General features: G+C 51.7%; 3 protein-coding genes across 5 annotated transcripts in view; all 3 read right to left on the bottom strand.

Annotated features, from left to right (window-relative positions):
* Positions 1 to 1,448: 1,448 nt before the first annotated feature.
* On the bottom strand, positions 1,449 to 5,200 carry GAPDH (glyceraldehyde-3-phosphate dehydrogenase). Its single transcript, XM_054076090.1, has 12 exons — positions 5,130 to 5,200; positions 4,777 to 4,821; positions 4,138 to 4,237; positions 3,779 to 3,885; positions 3,602 to 3,692; positions 3,316 to 3,431; positions 3,125 to 3,206; positions 2,811 to 2,962; positions 2,599 to 2,677; positions 2,313 to 2,396; positions 2,096 to 2,193; positions 1,449 to 1,749 (listed from the first exon to the last, which is right to left on the bottom strand). Exons 1-12 carry the CDS (start codon positions 5,174 to 5,176, stop codon positions 1,680 to 1,682), a joined length of 1,071 nt encoding a protein of 356 aa, XP_053932065.1. The 5' UTR covers positions 5,177 to 5,200; the 3' UTR covers positions 1,449 to 1,679.
* Positions 5,201 to 8,335: 3,135 nt separating this feature from the next.
* On the bottom strand, positions 8,336 to 10,203 carry LOC128850925 (C-type natriuretic peptide 2-like). The gene is made up of 2 exons (XM_054056213.1): positions 10,101 to 10,203; positions 8,336 to 8,608 (listed from the first exon to the last, which is right to left on the bottom strand). The coding sequence occupies exons 1-2, from the start codon at positions 10,197 to 10,199 to the stop codon at positions 8,336 to 8,338; spliced, it is 372 nt and encodes a 123-aa protein (XP_053912188.1). The 5' UTR covers positions 10,200 to 10,203.
* Positions 10,204 to 14,130: 3,927 nt separating this feature from the next.
* The window catches only part of NCAPD2 (non-SMC condensin I complex subunit D2), a 27,379-nt gene continuing 21,980 nt past the window's right edge, over positions 14,131 to 19,529 (bottom strand). For all 3 annotated transcript variants that reach the window (XM_054079711.1, XM_054079719.1, XM_054079707.1), the window contains exons 27-31: positions 17,347 to 17,427; positions 15,118 to 15,304; positions 14,747 to 14,870; positions 14,465 to 14,623; positions 14,131 to 14,267 (exon numbers count right to left, since the gene is read on the bottom strand). In XM_054079711.1, the coding sequence (XP_053935686.1) occupies positions 14,185 to 14,267; positions 14,465 to 14,623; positions 14,747 to 14,870; positions 15,118 to 15,304; positions 17,347 to 17,427 (634 nt within the window). In that variant the 3' untranslated portion in view covers positions 14,131 to 14,184. The remainder of the gene's footprint in view (positions 14,268 to 14,464; positions 14,624 to 14,746; positions 14,871 to 15,117; positions 15,305 to 17,346; positions 17,428 to 19,529) is intronic.

The raw sequence follows: 19,529 nt of genomic DNA, 5'->3' as shown, positions 1-19,529 counted from the left end.
CCAACAAGATATTTCAGCAGCCTCTCTGCCCTTCCAGACTATCAAGCGAGGCACTCGCTGGCATGCACACAAGTATGCAGGCAGCAGAGCACAGGACAGCCATTCAAAGCACCCAAGCGCAGTAATCGAGGACAAGATGGGACCAACCCAAGGCTCATTTGTAAGCCTGACAGGTCTGCAGGCTATGCCTCTCCCAGCAGAAACACAACTGGAGCAGAGGGCTGCCTCCAGTCAGCTCCCATTTAACTTCAGAGTTACCTAAAGCTCCCACGGGGCTGTTTGTGGGGCAGGCCTGATGTTGCTGCTGTCCCAGGGCTAACAAGCTGCCCAGAGTCCTGGCTTCTGTCCAGAGGGAGGTTATTCAACCTTTTTCTCTTTGCAAAGCAACTTTCAATAATTGCCCTCTAGTCCAGTAAACATTTGATTGTTTTTACATATCCCACCTGTTGGAGATAAAAGGCACCAAGAAACTATATCCAACATACCTTGATCCTTCAAGTCCTCACTCCAGGTCATTGTCTAAAGCAGCTGGGCTCCAAACAACAGCTCCAACCCTGCCTGCCAGAGAGAGCACAATTACTCCAAGACAGTAAATTAAGCTGCTAAAAATGGAGGTATGCACAATTTTGTGCAGTGCCATTGCTTATCTGCCTCAGCACTCCTAGGTCACAAAAGGCTCAGCCCTATCTCAGCAGCATTTGTGCTTCCAGGAGGAAGTAACAGTGCGTGGCAAGAAGGCTGACACTCACCTTGCAGAGATTTGCTGCTCAGGAGCTTAACTGCATCCGCCCCTCCTTCCGCATAGAATTAAGCCAGAATTAAGGCTAGCTACCACCATGGTAACATCAGCCTCCAACACGTCCCTAGGCAGCCATTTCCTCTAGGGCAAGTTGGTACATTTTAAGTTAAAAGCAAGTGAAAAATCCTCCTTGTAACACTTCTACTAAGGCAGGAAGGAGAAAGGAGTCCTGTTTCTTGTGCCACTTTGCCAAACCAAATGCACAAAAAAAAAATAAATCTGCTCAGCACTTTATACTGCATACACCCACCAGATAGGCAAATCCAGAGAGCCAGAAGGTGGATGAAGCCGCAGAGCTGCCTTCCAATTCTACCACAGAGCACTCTTTTAAGCACAGCCCTGCACCACACCTTATTTGGCTCACAGGCAGGAGTCTTGCCTCTGGCACAGCAGCTTACCAGTCCACATGCTGCAGCACAGCACAAAAAGATGGGCTCATTGCAAGTCAGATATTCCAGGACCGGCATTTCCCATGTCTTCGCTGCCTGGCTTCACAGCGCCTTAAGATGGTGGCCGCATAGCATCGCTTAGAAGAGCCATGCCAGCGACTGCAGCCAGGCTGGCAGAGCCCATCTTAAAGCAGGCACCCACATTTCTTCACTATCCCCCCAACTTTTTCCCACAGACAGACAGACAGACAGACAAGGCATTTCAGATGGTGATCACTTTATTGATGTAAGGTGGTACACAAACAGATCAGTTTCTATCAGCCTCTCCACCTCCCCCAGGCTCGGGGAGAAGTTGGAGGAGTGGGGGAGACAAGGGAACAGAACTGGCCTCTCACTGCAGGATGCAGAGCTAAGCGGTGGTGAAGAAGGGCAGGGGCTCCAACGAAGGAGAGTCCTGCTTCCCTAGGCAGCAGGGGGGCTGTGTGCTCAGCTCACTCCTTGGATGCCATATGGACCATTAAGTCCACAACACGGTTGCTGTATCCATACTCGTTATCATACCTGAGGACAAATAGAAGCACTGTCAGGACTGACTGACCCATTTCTTGCACCTCCTTCCTCCATTGCTTTCTCCTCTGCCTCATCCCACGCAACTGAACCAGGTGGCTTCCCATTTGCTTTCTTTTCAAGAAGAAAGCAAGGAGGTAAGCCATACACTCTCCAAATAAGGGAAGGAGTCAGCTGTATTAATTTCATCCAAGAAGCATTCTCAGTCCGCAAAGACTTTTAACTTGTAGTCCCCCTACTCAGCAGGGGTCTATGTATCACTCTGCATCACAGGCAGTGACAGTGTGTGACAGCCCCTTCCCCCTAGAGTGTCCTCCACCACCCTCCAGGCTGTGCTTACCAGGAAACCAGCTTGACGAAATGGTCGTTCAGTGCAATGCCAGCACCCGCATCAAAGGTGGAGGAATGGCTGTCACCGTTGAAGTCACAAGACACAACCTGGAACAGAGAGGAAATGAACACATACAGTTATCCACAGTCTGAGCCAAGTGCTCAAAGCAGGATCCCAGCAAAGCTGCTCCCTTCAGAAACATGAGATGTGCCAATATAACCCTTACCTGGTCCTCTGTATATGCCAGAATGCCCTTCATGGGTCCATCAGCAGCAGCCTTCACTACCCTCTTAATGTCATCATACTTGGCCTAAGAAGGGAGACATTTGAGATGGTCAGATGCCAACTCACACAAAATGTCCGTCAGAAGGGTTGGGGAGGCAGTGAGACAGATGAGGCATTTCATCAGAATCAAATCCTCTTAGGGAAGAGGGCAATTCCAGGTAAGAGGAGGAGTTTAGAGGAACCAAAAGAAGGTGTGGAGTTGTTAGGACATTGTCCACAACACGTACTGGTTTTTCCAGACGGCAGGTCAGGTCCACAACAGAGACATTGGGGGTTGGCACACGGAAAGCCATTCCAGTAAGTTTCCTGTCAGAGACATAAGTGAGCAACAAAGAGCATTCTACACCCCTCTGCCAGCCCTCCATTCTCTTAGGTGCAGGTTAGAGCCAGCCAGGCACCAGCTGCCCTGTCCTGACACCCAAGGAGGGACAACACTCACCCATTGAGCTCAGGGATGACTTTTCCCACAGCCTTAGCAGCACCAGTAGATGCTGGGATAATGTTCTGGGCAGCACCTCTGCCATCTCTCCACAGCTTCCCAGAGGGCCCATCCACTGTCTTCTGTGTGGCTGTGATAGCGTGGACAGTGGTCTGGAAAAAGAGCACAGCAGTAAGAACGCAGCCAATACCTCCAGAAAAAGCATCCCAGGCACCTTATCCCCATCCCAGGGGACACAGGGAATACAGATGCTTTGTCTCACGTGAGGGGACCTGGGATAGGACACCCTTCCGAGCAGGAAGCTCCAGACCTACCATAAGACCCTCCACAATGACAAAGTTGTCATGGATGACCTTGGCCAAGGGCGCCAGGCAGTTAGTAGTGCAAGAGGCATTGCTGGGGAAGAAAGGAAGGCACATCAGCCAAAGGCAACGCATCTACAGAGATGAGACCCCACACACCTATTGAGAGCTCCAGGCCAGAGAGCATCTTCCTTTCTCCTTACCTAACAATTTTCAGAGACTTGTCATACTTGTCATGGTTGACACCCATCACAAACATGGGAGCATCAGCTGAGGGGGCAGAGATGATAACACGCTTCGCACCACCCTTCAGGTGAGCCTGGAACAGCAGAAGATTGAATTAACTCAAAATCTCTCCAACAGCTCACTTCAGGCAGCCTCTTCTCCCTCTCAGCCCTATCTCTTCCCTATCTTGAGCAATTCTGTAGGTAGTGATGTGTCCCACAGGCAGGAGCAGCAGTCCCTTGGGTGTTACTGCGGCATACTCACCCCAGCCTTCTCCATGGTGGTGAAGACACCAGTGGACTCCACAACATATTCAGCACCAGCATCTCCCCACTTGATGTTGCTGGGGTCACGCCTGAGGAAGGATAGAACTGTAAGAGCTGCTCTGGTAGAAACCCACTTTCATCCTCCAAAGTGGTCCAAAGGGAGAGAGGTACTTACTCCTGGAAGATGGTGATAGCATTCCCATTAATCACGAGTTTCCCATTCTCAGCCTTGACAGTGCCCCGGAAGTGACCATGAGTAGAGTCATATTTGAACATGTAAACCTAGCAAGGAGAAAGGGAGGAAGGTCATGCACCACATCTGCCATCTCCACAGCCCTTGCTCTGCCTACGCCACAGCCTCAGCTCCCCACCCTCCTCAGTGACCTTGTCCAACCACTCTGCTATACTTGGCTCTGCCGAATGTCCCAGCCCTGCATTTCTACCCCACGCATGGTTTTCCTGAGAAGCTACTAGAACAGAGCCAGAAGAGCCCTACTCGGAGGGGCCTAGAGGGGGCACTGTGATGCAACTCACCATGTAGTTCAGATCAATGAAAGGATCGTTGATGGCCACCACTTGGACTTTGCCAGAGAGGACAGCAGCCCTGGTGACCAGGCGGCCGATGCGGCCAAAACTGGGGAGAGACAGACATGGATGAGGATAAGCAGCAACATGAGACGTGCCAGGCTGGGTATAGCCTGCTGCCTTCCCTCCAGACCCTCCAAGAGGGAGCCCAGCGGCTGCGTCCAAAGGCCAAGGTACCTCAGTTAAAGATTAAGAGCGACCCCCGCACCAGAAAGGTCAAGCGCTAAATTTACTGATGGCACCAGGGATCCGGTTACTCCTCATCCCAGTGGGATAAGGTCACGTCCCAGGGGCTGCCGCCGACACATGATCTATGGGGCGACCTTTTGGGGTGCAGAGGGGGGCTACAGCCCACTGGTGGGGTGCAGGGACCCCTGGGAAGGGCAGTGGGGGAACAGGGCGCTTCCTGCGTGACTCACCCCGAATCCGCAGGGAAGTGACTCAGCAGCGCTCCCTGCCCCGCAGGGGGGACCAAGGGGGAGCGGGACAGCGGGGTTTGTGGCTTCCCTCCCTCCCAACCTTCCCTGTGTCCTTGGGGCGACCTTGCACCCCCCCCTCAGCCCCCTTTAACCCCCCAGCCCGGCTCACCCGTTAATTCCGACTTTCACCATCTTTGCCTCTCTCGGGATGTTCCTGCGGGGATAAAGCGCACAGTAATGATGGGGAGGAAACCGCTTATCCTTTACCGATTCCTTGGCTACCGGGGGAGAGGGGGAAATGGGTTCGCATCCCCTCGTTCGATACCCCCCCACCCCTCACCGTTAGCTTCTCACCCGCCGCTGGGGGTTGGGGGGGCAACACGAGGTCCGAGACCACCACCCCATCCCCACCCCCAGGATAGGATGCTGCCTTCTACCCCCCACCCCGTTACTGGGGGCGAGGGGGGTTAACGAGGATGGGCTCCGAGTCTGCCCCCCCCCTTCAAGTGGTACCCCCCCCACCTTGGATGTGCTGCCTCCTCCCCAGCATCGTTACCGGGGGTGCACATGCGCTCCGAACCCGCTTCCCCTCCCCCCCATCCCCCCCCCGTTAACGCCTCGCCCACTGCTGAAGGTGGAAGTGGGGGGGAGGACACACGCTCTCCGAGCCCGCCCCCCCCAGGAGAGGCTGCCTGCCTTCCTCCCCCTGGGGATATCACACCCCCACAACACCTGCCCCCCCGCCCCCCCAAGCGATGGGCTACCGCCCCCACCCCCCCCTTACATCACCTCGTTCCACGCCGCCCTTTGTGCCCGCCACGCGGCCGCGCTCTGTCCGGGGGTTGCTGCGCCCCCACCCCACCCCGCAGCCCCCATCCCTCTCCAAGGTGGGATTTCTGCGTGTGTCGTCGTCCACCCCACCTCCTCCCAGCATCCCCGGGTGGGTGAGGGTTGTGCATCTCCCCCGCATCCCCATCCCCGGGTGGGCGGCGGTGGTCCCCCACCCCCTCCACACCCTCACACAGGTAGATGAGGGTCGTCCATCCCCCCACCCCCACCCCGCATATCGTTTCCCCCCGCTCCCCGTTACCTGCTGCCCGTGAACCGCCCAGCGCGCAGTGAGAAGGTGGCGCAGTGCCGCTCCGCTTCCCTTTATAGCCGCGGGAGGAGCGGGGCTGCGCCCGCCCCGCCGCGCCGGCACCGAATGGGAGCGCGGGGGCCGGGCTGGGCTACGTGCGGCGCGGAGCGGGTGCGGCGGAGCCGGTTCCCCCCCCCGTACTGCTTTCCCCTCCCCCCTGTTACAAAGGCACCGCGTTGGGGGGGAGGGAGTGTCTGCGATGGTCCCCGCGGTGTGGATGGGGATGCGCAGGGTCCCTGTAGCAGGGAGGTGTCCCCGGGGTGGGGAAGGGAGGCTGGGGCTCTGCCTGGACAGGCGGGAAGGACACACGCACACACACATACACACACACTTGTGATGGAGGGTGAGGGGCTGCAGCCGCCAGTGGCCCCGGGAGTGGCGTGTGCTGCTTTCACCCGGCAACAAAGGAGAGAGAACCCTCCGGCTGCAGCATGCGCCCGGCTCCCAACCTGCCCCCATCTCCCAACCTCCCCCCATCTCCTAACCTGCCTCCCATCTCCAGCCTGGCCTGTTCTCCCAGCATCCCGACCTGCCCCTGTCCCCCAGCCTGCCCTATGCTCCCCTTCTCCCAATCTGCTCCCTGCTCCCAATCTGCTCCGTTCCCCCTGCTACCAACTTGCCCCCATCTCCCAACCTGCCCTGTGCCCCCATCTCTAGCCTGCCCTGTTTACTAGCCTGCCCCCTGCTCCCAGCCTGCCCCTGTCTCCCAACCTGCCCTGTGCCCCCTGCTCCCAACATGCTCTTGTCTCCCAACCTGCCCCCCATCTCCCAACCTGCCCTGATTCCCCTGATTCCCTGGCATCCCAACCTGCCCCTGTCTCCCAGCCTGTCCCCCATCTCCCAGCCTGCCCTGTCCCCATAGCATGGTGGCAAGGGCAAAGGGGCTGCAGAGATCCTGCGAACACCTGGAGGAAGCAGTGGGTCCTCAAATATCTCCCATTCCCCCCAGCACTAGGATGCAGCAGGTGCCAGCAGGGAGCTCTTTTATCCCCAGACTGGGACCCCCTAATTGTCTGTGGCCACCCTGGGTGGATTTGTAGCCAGACGTGCTCTGGATGGGGCCACCGACCTGGGCCACTTCCCCAGCAGACCACACGCTGCAGCATGAGCACCATCTTAATGAAGCACTGCGGCACTGTTACTACACACGGGACGTGACGGCGGAAATCCTGCCTGTCGGCTGCCTTGGCCCGCCTTACGCCAGCCGCCTGCGAGGAAGGAGTTCTCACCGCATGGCTGCTGCCATGCCCGGCTGCCTGCTCCTCACACCAAGCTCCGTGCTGGGTTGGGCTGCATCCTCCTGGCTCAGTGCAGGGCTTTGTGCAGCCCAGGTGTCGTGGGACAAGCCCGTGTTACACACAAAGCCCGGATCGTGCCGGAAAGCCTCTGTCCCTTGGGGAGGGGGAATGGTGGGGATGCACATCCAGGATGGTGGGGAGGGTGGGGAGCAAGCCTGTCGCTCTGGCTGCTGGGGATCCCAGAGGGGTCTGAGGATGAGGAGGGAGGAGGAGGCTGGGGGGGTCACACATCTCAAACGTAACCCAACTCTCCTTATACCGCTGCTATTCCCGGTGCTGCCAAGGGGCCCCTGGCTAAGTTTAGCCCTGTCTGAGGTTACGACCTTTTCTTAAAGGCCAGTGGCTGATGGCTCTCGGGGAACAGTGGCAGGGCTGGAGGGACACATCCCCGTGTTGGGGTTCATGGTGCCCCACACAGCCCGCCAAGGGGCTCAGTGGGGGCTCTCAGGGGCAGCTTCTGCACAAACAGGAGGCCCCTGTGTTTGCTCAGCAAACACGGCTGCTCCGAGTATCCTGTGCCGGAGGGGAAAGTGCGGCTGGGATGAGCCAACGCGGCCCTTCTGCCCCTGCTCCCAGCTCTTGGTCGATATTTCCCCCCCTGCCAACCCCCCCGCCACCGTCATGGCCCCGGCAGTGTTGCAGCCGTGCGTGCTGCCCAGCCCACGCGGAATGGCGGCGTGCAGCCAGCATGGCCCCACGCGGGGCTCTGCTGCCACAGCTGGACCCTCGCCCCCTGCATAGTCCCCCACTGTGAGGGCAGCCACGGCCTCTCACAGAGGTGCCGCTGCTGAGCTCAGGATGCGGTGATTAATATATCTCTGTTTAATTCGCAAGCGAGTCCTCAAGCACGGAGAGGAGGGAGTGGGGTCCTGCGGGCGGGGGACAGCCGCTGAGCCAGGCAGCTCCTCCTTGGACCGCCACAAGATTCTTCCCTGCCACTGCCACTCTCCTTCGGGGCAAGGGCTCCAGGGCTTCGGATGCTGCGCTGATTCCCAAACTGGGCATGTGGGCCCCTGGATCTGCTCCAGCTGTGGAGAAGCGGGGCTGGTGAGCTGCCCAGTGGTGCAGCTTGCCTGCTCCCGCACCCCAGATGGGCCCCCAGCAGAACCCCAGTAGCATGGGTGGTCCCCGAGCTGCAGGCAGGTGGTGGCCTCAGAGCCTGCCCTGCTGCCCCCAGCCCCTCGCTCTTGCTCCTTCCCTCCATGCGTGCTCTCAGGTCTCTTCTTACTTCTTCCCTGCCTGCTTGTTCCAACCCTCAGAGCTGGCCCTCTCACCTTGGAGCCCCTCCGAGGCTAACACCCCAAACCACTGAAGGTCCCAATCCGGTCCAGTTTCAGGCCAAAGCAGCCCCTGGGCATGGCCTTCCAGGCCCAATCTCCAGGCAGTGCCCACTTCCGACCAGCGAGGTTCTTGCGCCAGAGAGAAGGGCGTGCAGCTCTGGCCGCAGAAGGGAGGAAAGGGAGGGTGGAGGAGAGCAGCTGAGGACCAAAGCTGGACCCCTCCTTCGTGTCCTCTTCGGCCAGCGTGGACTCACGTTCGGGGGGCAGCAACTGGGAAAGGAGCATCTGGGATAACCAGAGAGGAAAGAGGAGTGAAAGTGCAGCTTCCTGCGCTCCTAGCAATAAACCTTGTACCTCTGTGTACCCCACATCTTCTCTAAGGCTCGGGGAGGGTTTGAAACAGTGCCGGCACACACACACAGGTACCTGTGCCTGCCATGTCGTATCCAGAGGCAGGGAAGGGCTAGAGCAGCAGCTCCTACAGTCTGGAATGATTTTGCTGTCCAAAAGAGCAGGCAAGTGGCTGCTGTGAGCCTGTGCGTACATTGCCTTGCTGTTGTCAAACCCTGTCCCCCCTGATTTTGGGAGGTAATTGAGGCTCCATCCCTTGCTCCTTTTGCTGATGCTGAGCACCTCCCTGTGCTCAGGTTGCTGTGTGGCATTTCTTCATTTTTTTCTTTTTCAGAGGGCTGGTGCGGGGACAGACCTGCCCCAAATCCCTGCTGCGAAAGATGAGGGGGAGGCAGGAGCAGCAGCACCATAGGACCAGGTGTGAGGAAAGGGGGGCTCCCCATCTACTGGGAATCCTCTAGGTTATCTGTGCTGGTGGGCACATACTGCTCACAGCCCTCAGCACTGCTGGCAGCCTCCAGCTGTCGGGAGGCAAGGGTCCGGAGGTGCATTGCGTGCAGTGGGGGCACAGCGTGGCTGCCCAGGGAAGCAGCATGCAGTAGCCGTTCCACATCTGTCCCTCACGTGGGTGCTGTGCTAAGCCTGGAGATGCCCTTGTGCAGCTCTTTCTGGTAATGAGTTAGTTGAAGCGGACATGGGCACCTTCAGCGAGGAGTGAAAGCGGTGAGTCATAGCAGGATGGGCCTTGTGATTCTAGTTCACGGCCTAACTGCTCCCCTGTAGCTTTCCCAGGATGATGGAGAAGCAAGGTGCTAGGGCTCAGGTTATTGTTTGGGTGAGAGAGATTTGAAAGCCAAAATATTCTCGCTGTAATGGCTGAGGGTAAAATATTTACCCAAATGAAGAAGCCCGTAGCTGGCATCCTAACAGGGGCTCTAGGCCTTAAAGAAGGGCTCCTGGGGGAGTATTACTGAGCTTAGGAGTGAAAATCCTGACCTGACAGGATGAGCCTTCCCTCTGAAACGTCAGAACGAGGACGCTGAACATGACGAGGGACGCGGCTGTAATTTCTGGTAGCTGCTGAGGCAGAGCGGACTTAGAAAGGACTAGGCTTTTTACTGTTAAAAGCCTCTGCAGGCAATGTGGGGAGTCCCACAGGCAGCCTGCCCCAGCCCAAAGGGCAGTAAAAAGCTTTTGTCTGTCTGCTCCCTTGTAATGCTGATGCTCCTTAGGAGCTGGGTTATAAAAGCACAGTCACTCAAAAGCTGAATCAGTTGGAATGAAGGGGAGGGAGCACTGAGAATAGACAGCAGCCTCCGGTAACTGGAATTTGTAACCCTCACTTATTCCGCTATTCCGCGTTCAAACACCACCTCCCCAGATTGCCCCTCCACTCCTGAAACCTCCCTCTCTCTGTCCCTCCTACCTGCAGCCTCTGTCCTGGTAAGGACACAGTCTGAACGCTGGCAGAGAGCAGAACTAAGAGGAGGAAAAGCAAGCAAGGCCATGACCGGAGCCCCAGCATCTTCTTATCCCAGGGCTTGTGGGACGTGAGGCAGTACCTGCAGCATCCGTGTCAGACAGTCACAGATCCTGTCTTTGCCTTTATAGCTTTGGTTCTGGCAGGCGCCTGGCCCCCAGCTCTCTGTTGACCTACCCCCCAGAGCTCCTTAACCTTTCAGCCCTTTTGTCCAGGGTGATATATTTCAGGGTGAGCTCAGCAAGACCCCTTCCTCTAAAGAAAAAGGACACAAAGGTGTTTACTGAGTGTCTGGGAAGATAAATGCGAGTTGAGCTGCTGCTGGCCAGGACCTAGAGGTATCTGTCAGGGTCAGGAATGGGGTGACACTTTGAAACATGTCCCAAAGGAGGATGTTGAAGGCTGCATTGTATAGCGATATTGAACATACTCCTTGCAGGCAGAGTGCTGGTAATGCTATTTCTCTAATCAGCGTGAGCATGACCTAGCAGTAGTCCCACTGCTAGCTGTGCTGAGCTGACACAAATTCAGCTCTGTGACAATACAGACTTTTATTTTTCATAGTTATATCTCGGTGAGCTGGTTGGCCTGGGAATGAAGAGCTCTCACTGTAGAAGGCGTGTGAATTCCAGCGCAAACTCTACGGGGTTTGTAGCAGTGATGGGAGTGTGAGTCTAGCACTAGCAGGCATTTAACTTGCAGGCTGGTTGTCCGGAGTCACCATCTGGAGGGCTGGGCTGAGTTTCTAGAGGAACCAGCACAGAAAATAGCTCGTCGAGGCTCAAGCTTGCACTTTCTCAAGCTCAGGCACACAATGGAAGTGGGAAGGCAAGAAGCAGATTCCTACCTCCTAAATCTTCTGGCCGTTAGTTCCTCCCCCCATTTGTTTACCTCTCCCATTTTACTGTAGTTTCTCACCAGCTGAACAAGGCAATGAGGTCACTGTTTGGAGATCAGGGTGCAGAAGTCAGCCTGGGTGTGAAGACAGAAACTAATCAAGGAAGTTTGTCAGGGAAGAGGGATGGGGGGACTTCAGTATAGCATTAGCAGCGGGTGTGCTGGGTGAGTTTAATAACACCTCAAGCTTCCCTTTCTTCAGTACTGTTGCACAAAGCAAGTGGGTCAAAATTTGACAGGCAGCATTCTGCTGCCTGCTTGCATTTATTTTTTTTAAGGAATGAAGATAATTAGGAAAAAAAAATAGAAAGAATAAATAATAGAGATAATAATAATATATAAAAGATAACAAAAGTTACAGTTCAGATATTTGCCCTGTTTTTCTTTCATTCCTTTCCTCCCTTGCTTCCCAGCATTTCGCACTTGCAGATGCAGATTTGTGGATCCTTTCTTCACTGAAAACCGTTTTGCGTCCAGTCCATTAAAAGTGAGAGTGGGGCTTCAGCCTGGAGGGCTAATGCTGGCAGCAGGAAAGACTTTGCGTAGGTGGAAGCATCCAAATATGTCAGCTCCATCTGACATCTGTGACCCGTGGGCGGTGCTGGTTGCAGTGCAATGCTTTGGTGATCCTATCTAGCAGTCCCTTGTCACCACCTCGCATGGGCCAGCTATCCAGGGCACGCCTGCAAATAGAGGGGCTCCCTGGGCACCTGGCCAGCAGCCTAGACAGACACATTGAATGAGGAACAGGATTACTTTTTACCAGCCTTTTAAACCACACAGTACAGGTGACTGCAGGAGTCCTAGGATCTGCCATTCAGATGGGCGTTCAGTCAGGGTGCCTATGCTCAAACGGAGTGTGGGATGTGCGCGCACAGCGAGCCCTTCTGTGGGCTGGATGCAGTAGGGTATGGAGCTTTGCAGTCTGAAAGTTTCAGAGGGCTGGGAAAGAGGGGTAGGAGGATGGGAAGCGAGCACGTGTTCGTCGCACATGCGAGATGTCTCAGAGGATACTGTTCTGTACTTCCTAGTCACATCTGACCATCCAGAAGCTGCTGAGTCAGTCTGCTAGAGCATTCATGCTCTCAGCAAGACAGCTGCAGGCAGGTGCATCTCAGGCTGAATGCCCTGGTGTCAAGACTCAGCTCTTTCCTGACCAAAGAGTAAGTACAAAAGCAACAATGCTTTGTTTTTTGATATGAAATGTGGTAATGGTTTGATCTGGCATCCCTTGAATGTGGAGGCCCTCATACTGCAAGAGATGCCATAAATGTGTTTGCAGCTTCTCCGAATTCCAGCCCACTTGCACGCAGACTGAGTCCTGCAGGGATGGACAGGCTTTGAGCTCTCAGGTGATGGGTCCCCTCCCTGGGTCTGGTGGAGGGGGTCACCACTGTCAAATACTGAGCAATAAACTTTGGACACTGTAGAAAATTTGCACATTTTCTTGCAGACTTGCAAATCCAGCAAAGCCTGCATAAACTGCCAGTGCGCAGTGACTCAGGTGCCACGAAGTTGCAGCTGTTCCATGTCCCAGATCCTTGCTGGGACTGCAGTAGAACTGAATAGATGCTCTGGCATGTCCCAGCAATGCCTGTGAAGTGAAAAGGCTTTGGCAGACAACAAGTCCCCGATTGCCCCAGTTTTCTCTGACTCAAACAGATTATTGTCCTTCTTTCCTCTCTGGTACTAACAAGTTTCCTCTACAGAAACCCTTCCCCCTCTGATGCTGGAGTACTGATTTGAGAGCTTGCAAGACCACCAGAGAAGTGGTCTCCTGCTGAATAGCAATCGGTCTTTTACAAACAGTTGCTTATAAAGAAAAGGAGCAGGGCAACTGGAAGTGGGAGGACTAGCAAGTGAGTGAAGTGCTGTGGGGGAAAACCCTTTGGCCCATGGAGCTGGAAAAAGTTGATGGTTGCTGCAGGCCCCAGAAGCAAGGACAATATTCTCATCGTTCCACCGGTACCGTGAGAGAGGAGGTTAAAGGTTGTTTATGTGACTAACACAAATTCAGATTCAGGGCATTTCATGTTCACAGGCAGTCCAAGGAGTGCCAAGACTAACATAGAACACCAATGTGGCATTCTTGGAAGGGAAGAGCTTATGTGCCAGTCCTATTTGAAACATAATTGGGTTGGTGGCAAATACATTCCGAAAAGCACAGCTAGACAACCACTGCTACCAGTGTCCTTGGTAACTTGAGCAAATGGAGTTAGGCAAAGATGATACTAAAGTTTTTAGTTTGTCTGTTTGCTCCTTTTTTTTAAATTGTATTTTTTTCCTACTCACTTTGCATATTCTGTGTTACTCACTCCAGCTATAGTCTTAAGTTTGCCTTTCTCCCCATGATGCCCCCAATCCATCAACTCTTTGAAGACATCTTTACAGGAAAATGATGCAGATAACTTTCCTCCAAAGCTGTACAGGGCTTCGCAGGGCAAGAGCTTCAAAAAGGATCAAACATAAATGGGCCTAAACCCAGAAAAATCATACAGGTCCTGTGTTAAACGGACACTGAATGGTGGACTTGTAGCCACGTACAAATTGGGAAGGGAATGAGCATTTTGTACTCATTGGTTATAGAATCACAAAATAGTTTGGGTTGGAAGGGACCTTAAAGATCGAGTTCCAAAGCCCCTGCCATGGGCAGGGACACCACCTCCTGGATCAGGTTGCTCAAAGCCTCATCCAACCCGGCCTTGAACACCTCCAGGGATGGGGCAGCAACAGCTTCCCTGGGCAACCTGTGCCAGGGCCTCACCACCCTCATCGTGAATAATTTCTTCCCAAAGTCTAATCTAAGTCTTCTCCCCTCCAACTTAAAGCCAGTTAGTTTGGCTCTTCTTAAAAAGAGTTTCTTCCATCCAAAAATTTTTCTTTTAATCAGAGCAGCTTACTTTCAGCTGCAAAGCCAGGGCAAAACCAGTCAAAGGGGCAGCTATGCTCATCATTGCCTTTCTTTGTGGAAATATCAAAAGACAGGCTTAGAATTGCTTCAGCCTGGCGTGTAACTTCTATTTTGTCCCCAGTTAAAGCACTGTCATATTATGGGGTAGTTCAGACATGAGAAGATAACTACTGCATAAAATGAGTTTTATTTTTAGTTAAAGACAGCGGCAGATGGTTCCCCTCAGTGCAGCCGGCGGGCTGAAGATCTGGTGATGGGAGTTGTTTTGGTGGGGGTTTCTTCCTCTCGTAATTCTGCCAATAGATCTAAAAGAGAGTAAAACATGTCAATAACCAGAGCTCCACTGCCTCGAACAGAGAAATCTACTCGCAACACAGGCAGTGCTCTGAAGCCCCTACGCTCTTTCTGCCATTACCAAAGGAACATCCCTTTTGGGCCAGATCTACTGGCTTTCTCCATTTCTCCGCTTTCTCCCTTTGCACATACTTGTACAGTGCCTTACCATCCTCTGAACTGTTCTCCTCGTCACTGGAGAAGGTGATAATAGCTTTTTTGGCTGGAGGGTGCTTTTGTGCACGCTTATGGTTTCGAAGGGTGCGAGGTGGTGGTGTGACAAAATCTTCATCCCTGTTGGCTGTTCTCAGGGGCTGGCGGTGTGAATCTGCCAGGGAGAAAAGAGAAAGGTAGCAGCCACTTTGCAAGGGTCAGGAAAAGTCCCTGGCCATCTCTGCTGGACTAAAGATCAGGGGGAAAAAGCTGCAGTCTCACAAAGGGAATATACTACCTGTTGGTTTCCGCTTGGCTGGCTCTGGCATTTGAGTTCCACTATCTTCCTGGCACGTCTCTGCTGAATCCAGCCCTCGTTTATGGCAGGCAGATAGCTTCTGCTCCAGCTCTTCAGCCAGAGCCTGATGGAGATAGAACACAGTGCGGGTGAAAAAAAGAGGGGAAAGAAAAAAAACAAAACAAAACACAAAACAAGGAGAGAAGGTGGAGGAGGGAAGTATTACGTCCATAGCAGAATTGCCATCAGGTTCTCCAATAACTTGTTGGGAGCAAGGAGTAGCCCTTAACATGGAGAACTGCAGGGCCTTCCAACCACTGTGTGTAAAAGCAATCTTTTTCCTGCCCTGCACACCTGCCCCTCATCCTTACTTTAGTTTCAGGTTTGCCGCCTGCTCTGCGGAATCGAGTCAGCACTGTTTGGAAACAACTGTAGACAGATGGGTCTTGGAGCTTGTCTGCAAAGCAGTCAAAGTTGTCCTGCAGCTTGCGAAGGCCCCGTTCCGAGGGGGGAAGCAAAGTAAGGCAGTAGGACAGATCCCGATATTGACGCTCAGTTCTGGGAAAGACAGAGATTGCTGTTAGCTCTTATGAAAAGGGATGTGTAAGGATGAGCACATTCTACCTAGAACTACAGCACATGAGGATAAAACATTTCCTGCAGGCACGTCTGCCTTGCAGAACACGAGACCAGGTTGTTCTGATACAGGCCAGTTACAGAATGCCACGCCAAACCAACCACTTCACAACCACCACTGTATTCCACCAGACACTGACTTGGTGACTGTCAGTAAAACACGAAGGCTTCACTATTAGAGAACATGAACACTTGTTCAAAAGCAATCAGAAGTTATTGCTGACTAAGATGAAAAAACACACTCAGGGAGGTGAGGGCTCTTCTTGAAGGGATTTATTTTAGCTGAATAAAAAAAATCCTAGCTGCTCATTTTTGCATGTTTGAGATAGTCTCAAGCAGAAGCTTTATTTCACGTTCTCACTTTCTTTCCTGGCCAGTTACATTATGATATAAAGTGAACGAATAATAACTGTTGTTTCAAAGAAGGACAACGTTCAAAGGCCAGCAAAAGTTACTAGGGAAAAAAAAAGTGCAAACTAACAACCTTACTGTAGCTCACACTGTGATGGAATGGAAGGAAAAAAGCTAGGCTAAGGCCCCTGTTATTAATATACATAAAGCCGAGGGCCAGATATCTGTCTTGCATTCCAGAGCACACTGTCCAAATGCGAACAAATAGAGAACAAAGCTGCATCATCCAGGTGTTTCTATGTTTTATGTCTGAATGATACATGGCATGAGTTTAGAACTCGAGACATGCTGAGGAGGATGATGACTTCAAAATCCTTTCTGATATGCTCCTCTTTTAGCCTGGAGTGAGAGCCTTGCTCCAGTATTGCTGTTAGTGTGCATTAAACTGATCATTTTTGCAGTACAGAAATGTTAGGATGTCTTAGTAAAGGCTAGACATAACTTATACACAGATGGTTCTTCACAGATGTGGTGTGAAAGAGCTCATCAGCGTTCCTGGGAGGCAATTTTGGAGAGAGGTGCCAATCTCTACTCCGTCTCAGGAAAAAATCCAAATTTTTCTGAGAAATATGCAACTCCCTAAGGCAGCTGAGGTCACATGCCCAGGCACTCTGTACAAATGGCCAAGATAAGCAGACACAGCTGAAACCTCAAGGGCAAAGCCACAACAATGGAGAAGGAAAACCACAGGAATGGTGGGAGATGGGGTACACCCAATCCAGTGGAGGGTAAAATGAAGATATCACTGAAAGTACATGACATAGGCAGATAAATTTCTACTATCTTATTGGGAGCGGGGAAAGTAGTATGTCTACGTCAATGAAGTTACTGCTTGCAGAAGGGAGCAACAAAAAAGCTCTACTCCCAAACCCAGGAAACAAAATGATATCCCAGATGCATGAGATGGGCCCTGCACCTCTGTAATCAGCACCATGAGCAGAGCGAGGTATATGCATCGTGCAGACAGAGCAGAGCAAAGGCATAAATGTAGAGCAGCACAAGCACTCAAACACAAAAATGGAGTCCCAGACAGAGAGTTAGTACTGAGCAGCCCATGCACAGAGAAGGAGAACAGGCCTGTATCAACTTGAGAGTTGAGATCACCTCAGACAGGGCTGCAGGGGAGATCCCAACTTCTCAGTTGAACACACACATTTCTTAGCTGAGATACACAGAAATAGCCTGTGGAGAAGGACCACAAAGGTGTACAAAACCCACACATGGGATACCTCCTTACTAAGTGTAATGCAGATCTAAATTGTCATAAAGTCTTTTCCCTAAGAAAGGGGGGAAGGAAGAAGGGACAATCACGGTGTAACAGGACCAGAAGACTTAATTTATACATATTTATTACTGTATTTTTAGAAGGAAGGTAGAAAAAAAAAAAAAAAAGAAAAACAGACCTAATCCAGGTTATATCAGCATTTGTCATTTTGCCACATCAAGAATAAATATGATGGGAACCTGTTACAGCCACCATACATGAGCTAGTTTCTTGTAACATTTCCTAGGAAGCAGACTTGTATGTCAAGCAAATTAGGATCACAACCTACCTGACAGTCCGAAATCGCTGACAAAGTTTCTCCACCAAGCTCTCTGTCTGTTTGTCTTTTGTAATATATGAGAAGAGATGTCTGCAAAGGAAAAAAAAAAAAAATAGCAAAGTTGAGAGCCCAGAAAGGAAATCCCTTTTCAGGATACACCATGAGATGCCTCCAGCTCTCCCATCCAGTGATCAGCTGGGTGGTCTTTCAAAAGAAGACAAGATTGCTCTGCATGCCCCAGACTTGATTCAGGAGAAGTGATAAGCATAGATATATTTCAAATAGCAATCACAATCCGTGTTGGGAGACAGCTGCTATGACATAAAATAGAATTAAAACTGCACGTTTGCCTAATAGCACCTGCTTAGGATGAAACTAAGAAATCCAGCTAAAGTAAGACCCTTGCAGGTCTGGAACAAGAACTGCTAATGTCCGTGCAGGGGTTGAGGTAGGAGGGACACTGAAAAGGCTGCAGTATTGACTCCTGATCAGCTCTTTCCATCATGCACTACCTCCAGACAATCTCCTCACTTGTCAAGCTGCACAGGCAGACCAGTATGTCTGACAAGCAGAGCTTGAGCTGAGTGATGTGGCATGCAGTATTTTGTCTGCTCAAGATTGTTTCTGCAACTTTTTTTCATTATGAGTTTGCTGAAGGTGAGTTGCTGTAATTTGAATCAATGTGAAAGTGAGCATCACTTTGCACTAAAGTGGGAAGAGAACTTAAATGCTAACTTCAGAATCATAGAATAGAATCATAGACTCATTAAGGTCGGAAAAGAACTCTAAGATCACCCAGCCCTAAAGTGCCACGTCTACACATTTTTTGAACACCTCCAGGGAAGAAGACTCCACCACTCCCCTAGGCAGCCTGTACCAATGCTCCACCACTCTTTCAGTAAAGAAATTTTTCCCTAATAGCCAATCTGAACCTTCTCTGGTGCAACTGGCCATTTCTTCTCTTCCTATTGCTTGTTACTTGGGAGAAGAGAACAGCACTCACCTCACCACAACCTCCTTTCAGGCAGTTGTAGAGACTGATAAGGTCTCCCCTCACCCTCGTCTTCTCCAGGCTAAACAACCCCAATTCCCCCAGCTGCTCCTCACAATCCCTGTGCTCCAGCCCCGTCACCAGCGTCATTGCCCTCCTCTGGACATGCAAATACCTCGATCCCACATTTTTCTTAGCTTCTTGAGGAAAAGATGTGGACCTTCACAAAGTTAAATACTTCTGCATTTTGCATGATGTCTTCATCGAAATCACTGAATAGTTTCTATTTCTTAAGAAGGTCCTGCTGGGTTCCCTTTTTCATGTCCAAACATATCTGTTAACTTAAGCTCAGTCATGTTGCCACTGGCCTCCATATAACTGTGCTTCCGTATAACTGTGCTCCATATAACAAGCACAGCCTTGTTCAGTTTTTGTTACGCCTACAAACACCACATCAAGCTTCTTTTCTCAGATACGAGAAAAAGACCCTATCCTCAATAGTCCTCCCTTTGCATTTGTTGTAGCACCAATTTATGTTTAACTTAAGTGACAAGAATGGGGGCAATGTCTCACCAGCACTACCAATGCTTCTCTATACATAAACCAGAAATAACCTGGCTGCTAAACTAGCAAGTGGGATACTTCTCTAACTTTAGCCAAAGCTTTACACCAGAGGTCAAACAAGTTTTAAACATTCAGCCTTACACTTTGTTCTGCTAGTTTTCATCTCAATTACTTCTGTACTCTCATTCTCCACGAGTTAGTCCTTTAACAGTGATGCTCCCCCGACTACCCCTATCTTTTTCGCACCTCCCTATTCTCTGGCTTGGCAAGCATCCCCAGAGCATAAGCCACTGCTTCCTTCCCAGCCTGTGCTTTGTCCACTGCAGTTTGAGTTAAACCTGATCCTCTCCACAATATAAGCATTTTGTATAGTGCTACGTGAGGAAATAGTTTCATTTCAACTACTCTTCCCTTTTTTTCCTGTTTAAAGGATGTGAAGTGCTAACTGAGGATCAGGTCTTCTTTAAAATTAGCTAGCGTTAAACTAATTTGATAACTGTGTACTTTGTTGAATCAATACTGCCTTTTCTCTTATTTGCCAGGCACCTCCAGTTCTCTCCCTGTATGTTGTTGCAAGTCAGAAAAGTCCATCGATAGCTGCCTTAACCACACTATTCGTACTTCAATGCCAGTGCAT

This window comes from Cuculus canorus, chromosome 1 (genome assembly GCF_017976375.1).
Source record: "Cuculus canorus isolate bCucCan1 chromosome 1, bCucCan1.pri, whole genome shotgun sequence".
Lineage (NCBI taxonomy): Eukaryota > Metazoa > Chordata > Aves > Cuculiformes > Cuculidae > Cuculus > Cuculus canorus.
The sequence above is the reverse complement of the archived record's forward strand: the minus strand, read 5'-3'. Positions and strand labels throughout refer to the sequence as shown.

Coding starts and splice junctions, on each gene's coding strand:
- GAPDH (XM_054076090.1), bottom strand. CDS start 5,176: ATGTGCACCCCCGGTAACGATGCTGGGGAGGAGGCAGCACATCCAAG. Junction 4,822..5,129: donor GAGGAGGCAGCACATCCAAG/GTGGGGGGGGTA, acceptor TTATCCCCGCAG/GAACATCCCGAGAGAGGCAA. Junction 3,693..3,778: donor GCTATCACCATCTTCCAGGA/GTAAGTACCTCT, acceptor ATCCTTCCTCAG/GCGTGACCCCAGCAACATCA.
- LOC128850925 (XM_054056213.1), bottom strand. CDS start 10,199: ATGCTGGGGCTCCGGTCATGGCCTTGCTTGCTTTTCCTCCTCTTAGTT. Junction 8,609..10,100: donor TACCAGGACAGAGGCTGCAG/GTAGGAGGGACA, acceptor TGGTTATCCCAG/ATGCTCCTTTCCCAGTTGCT.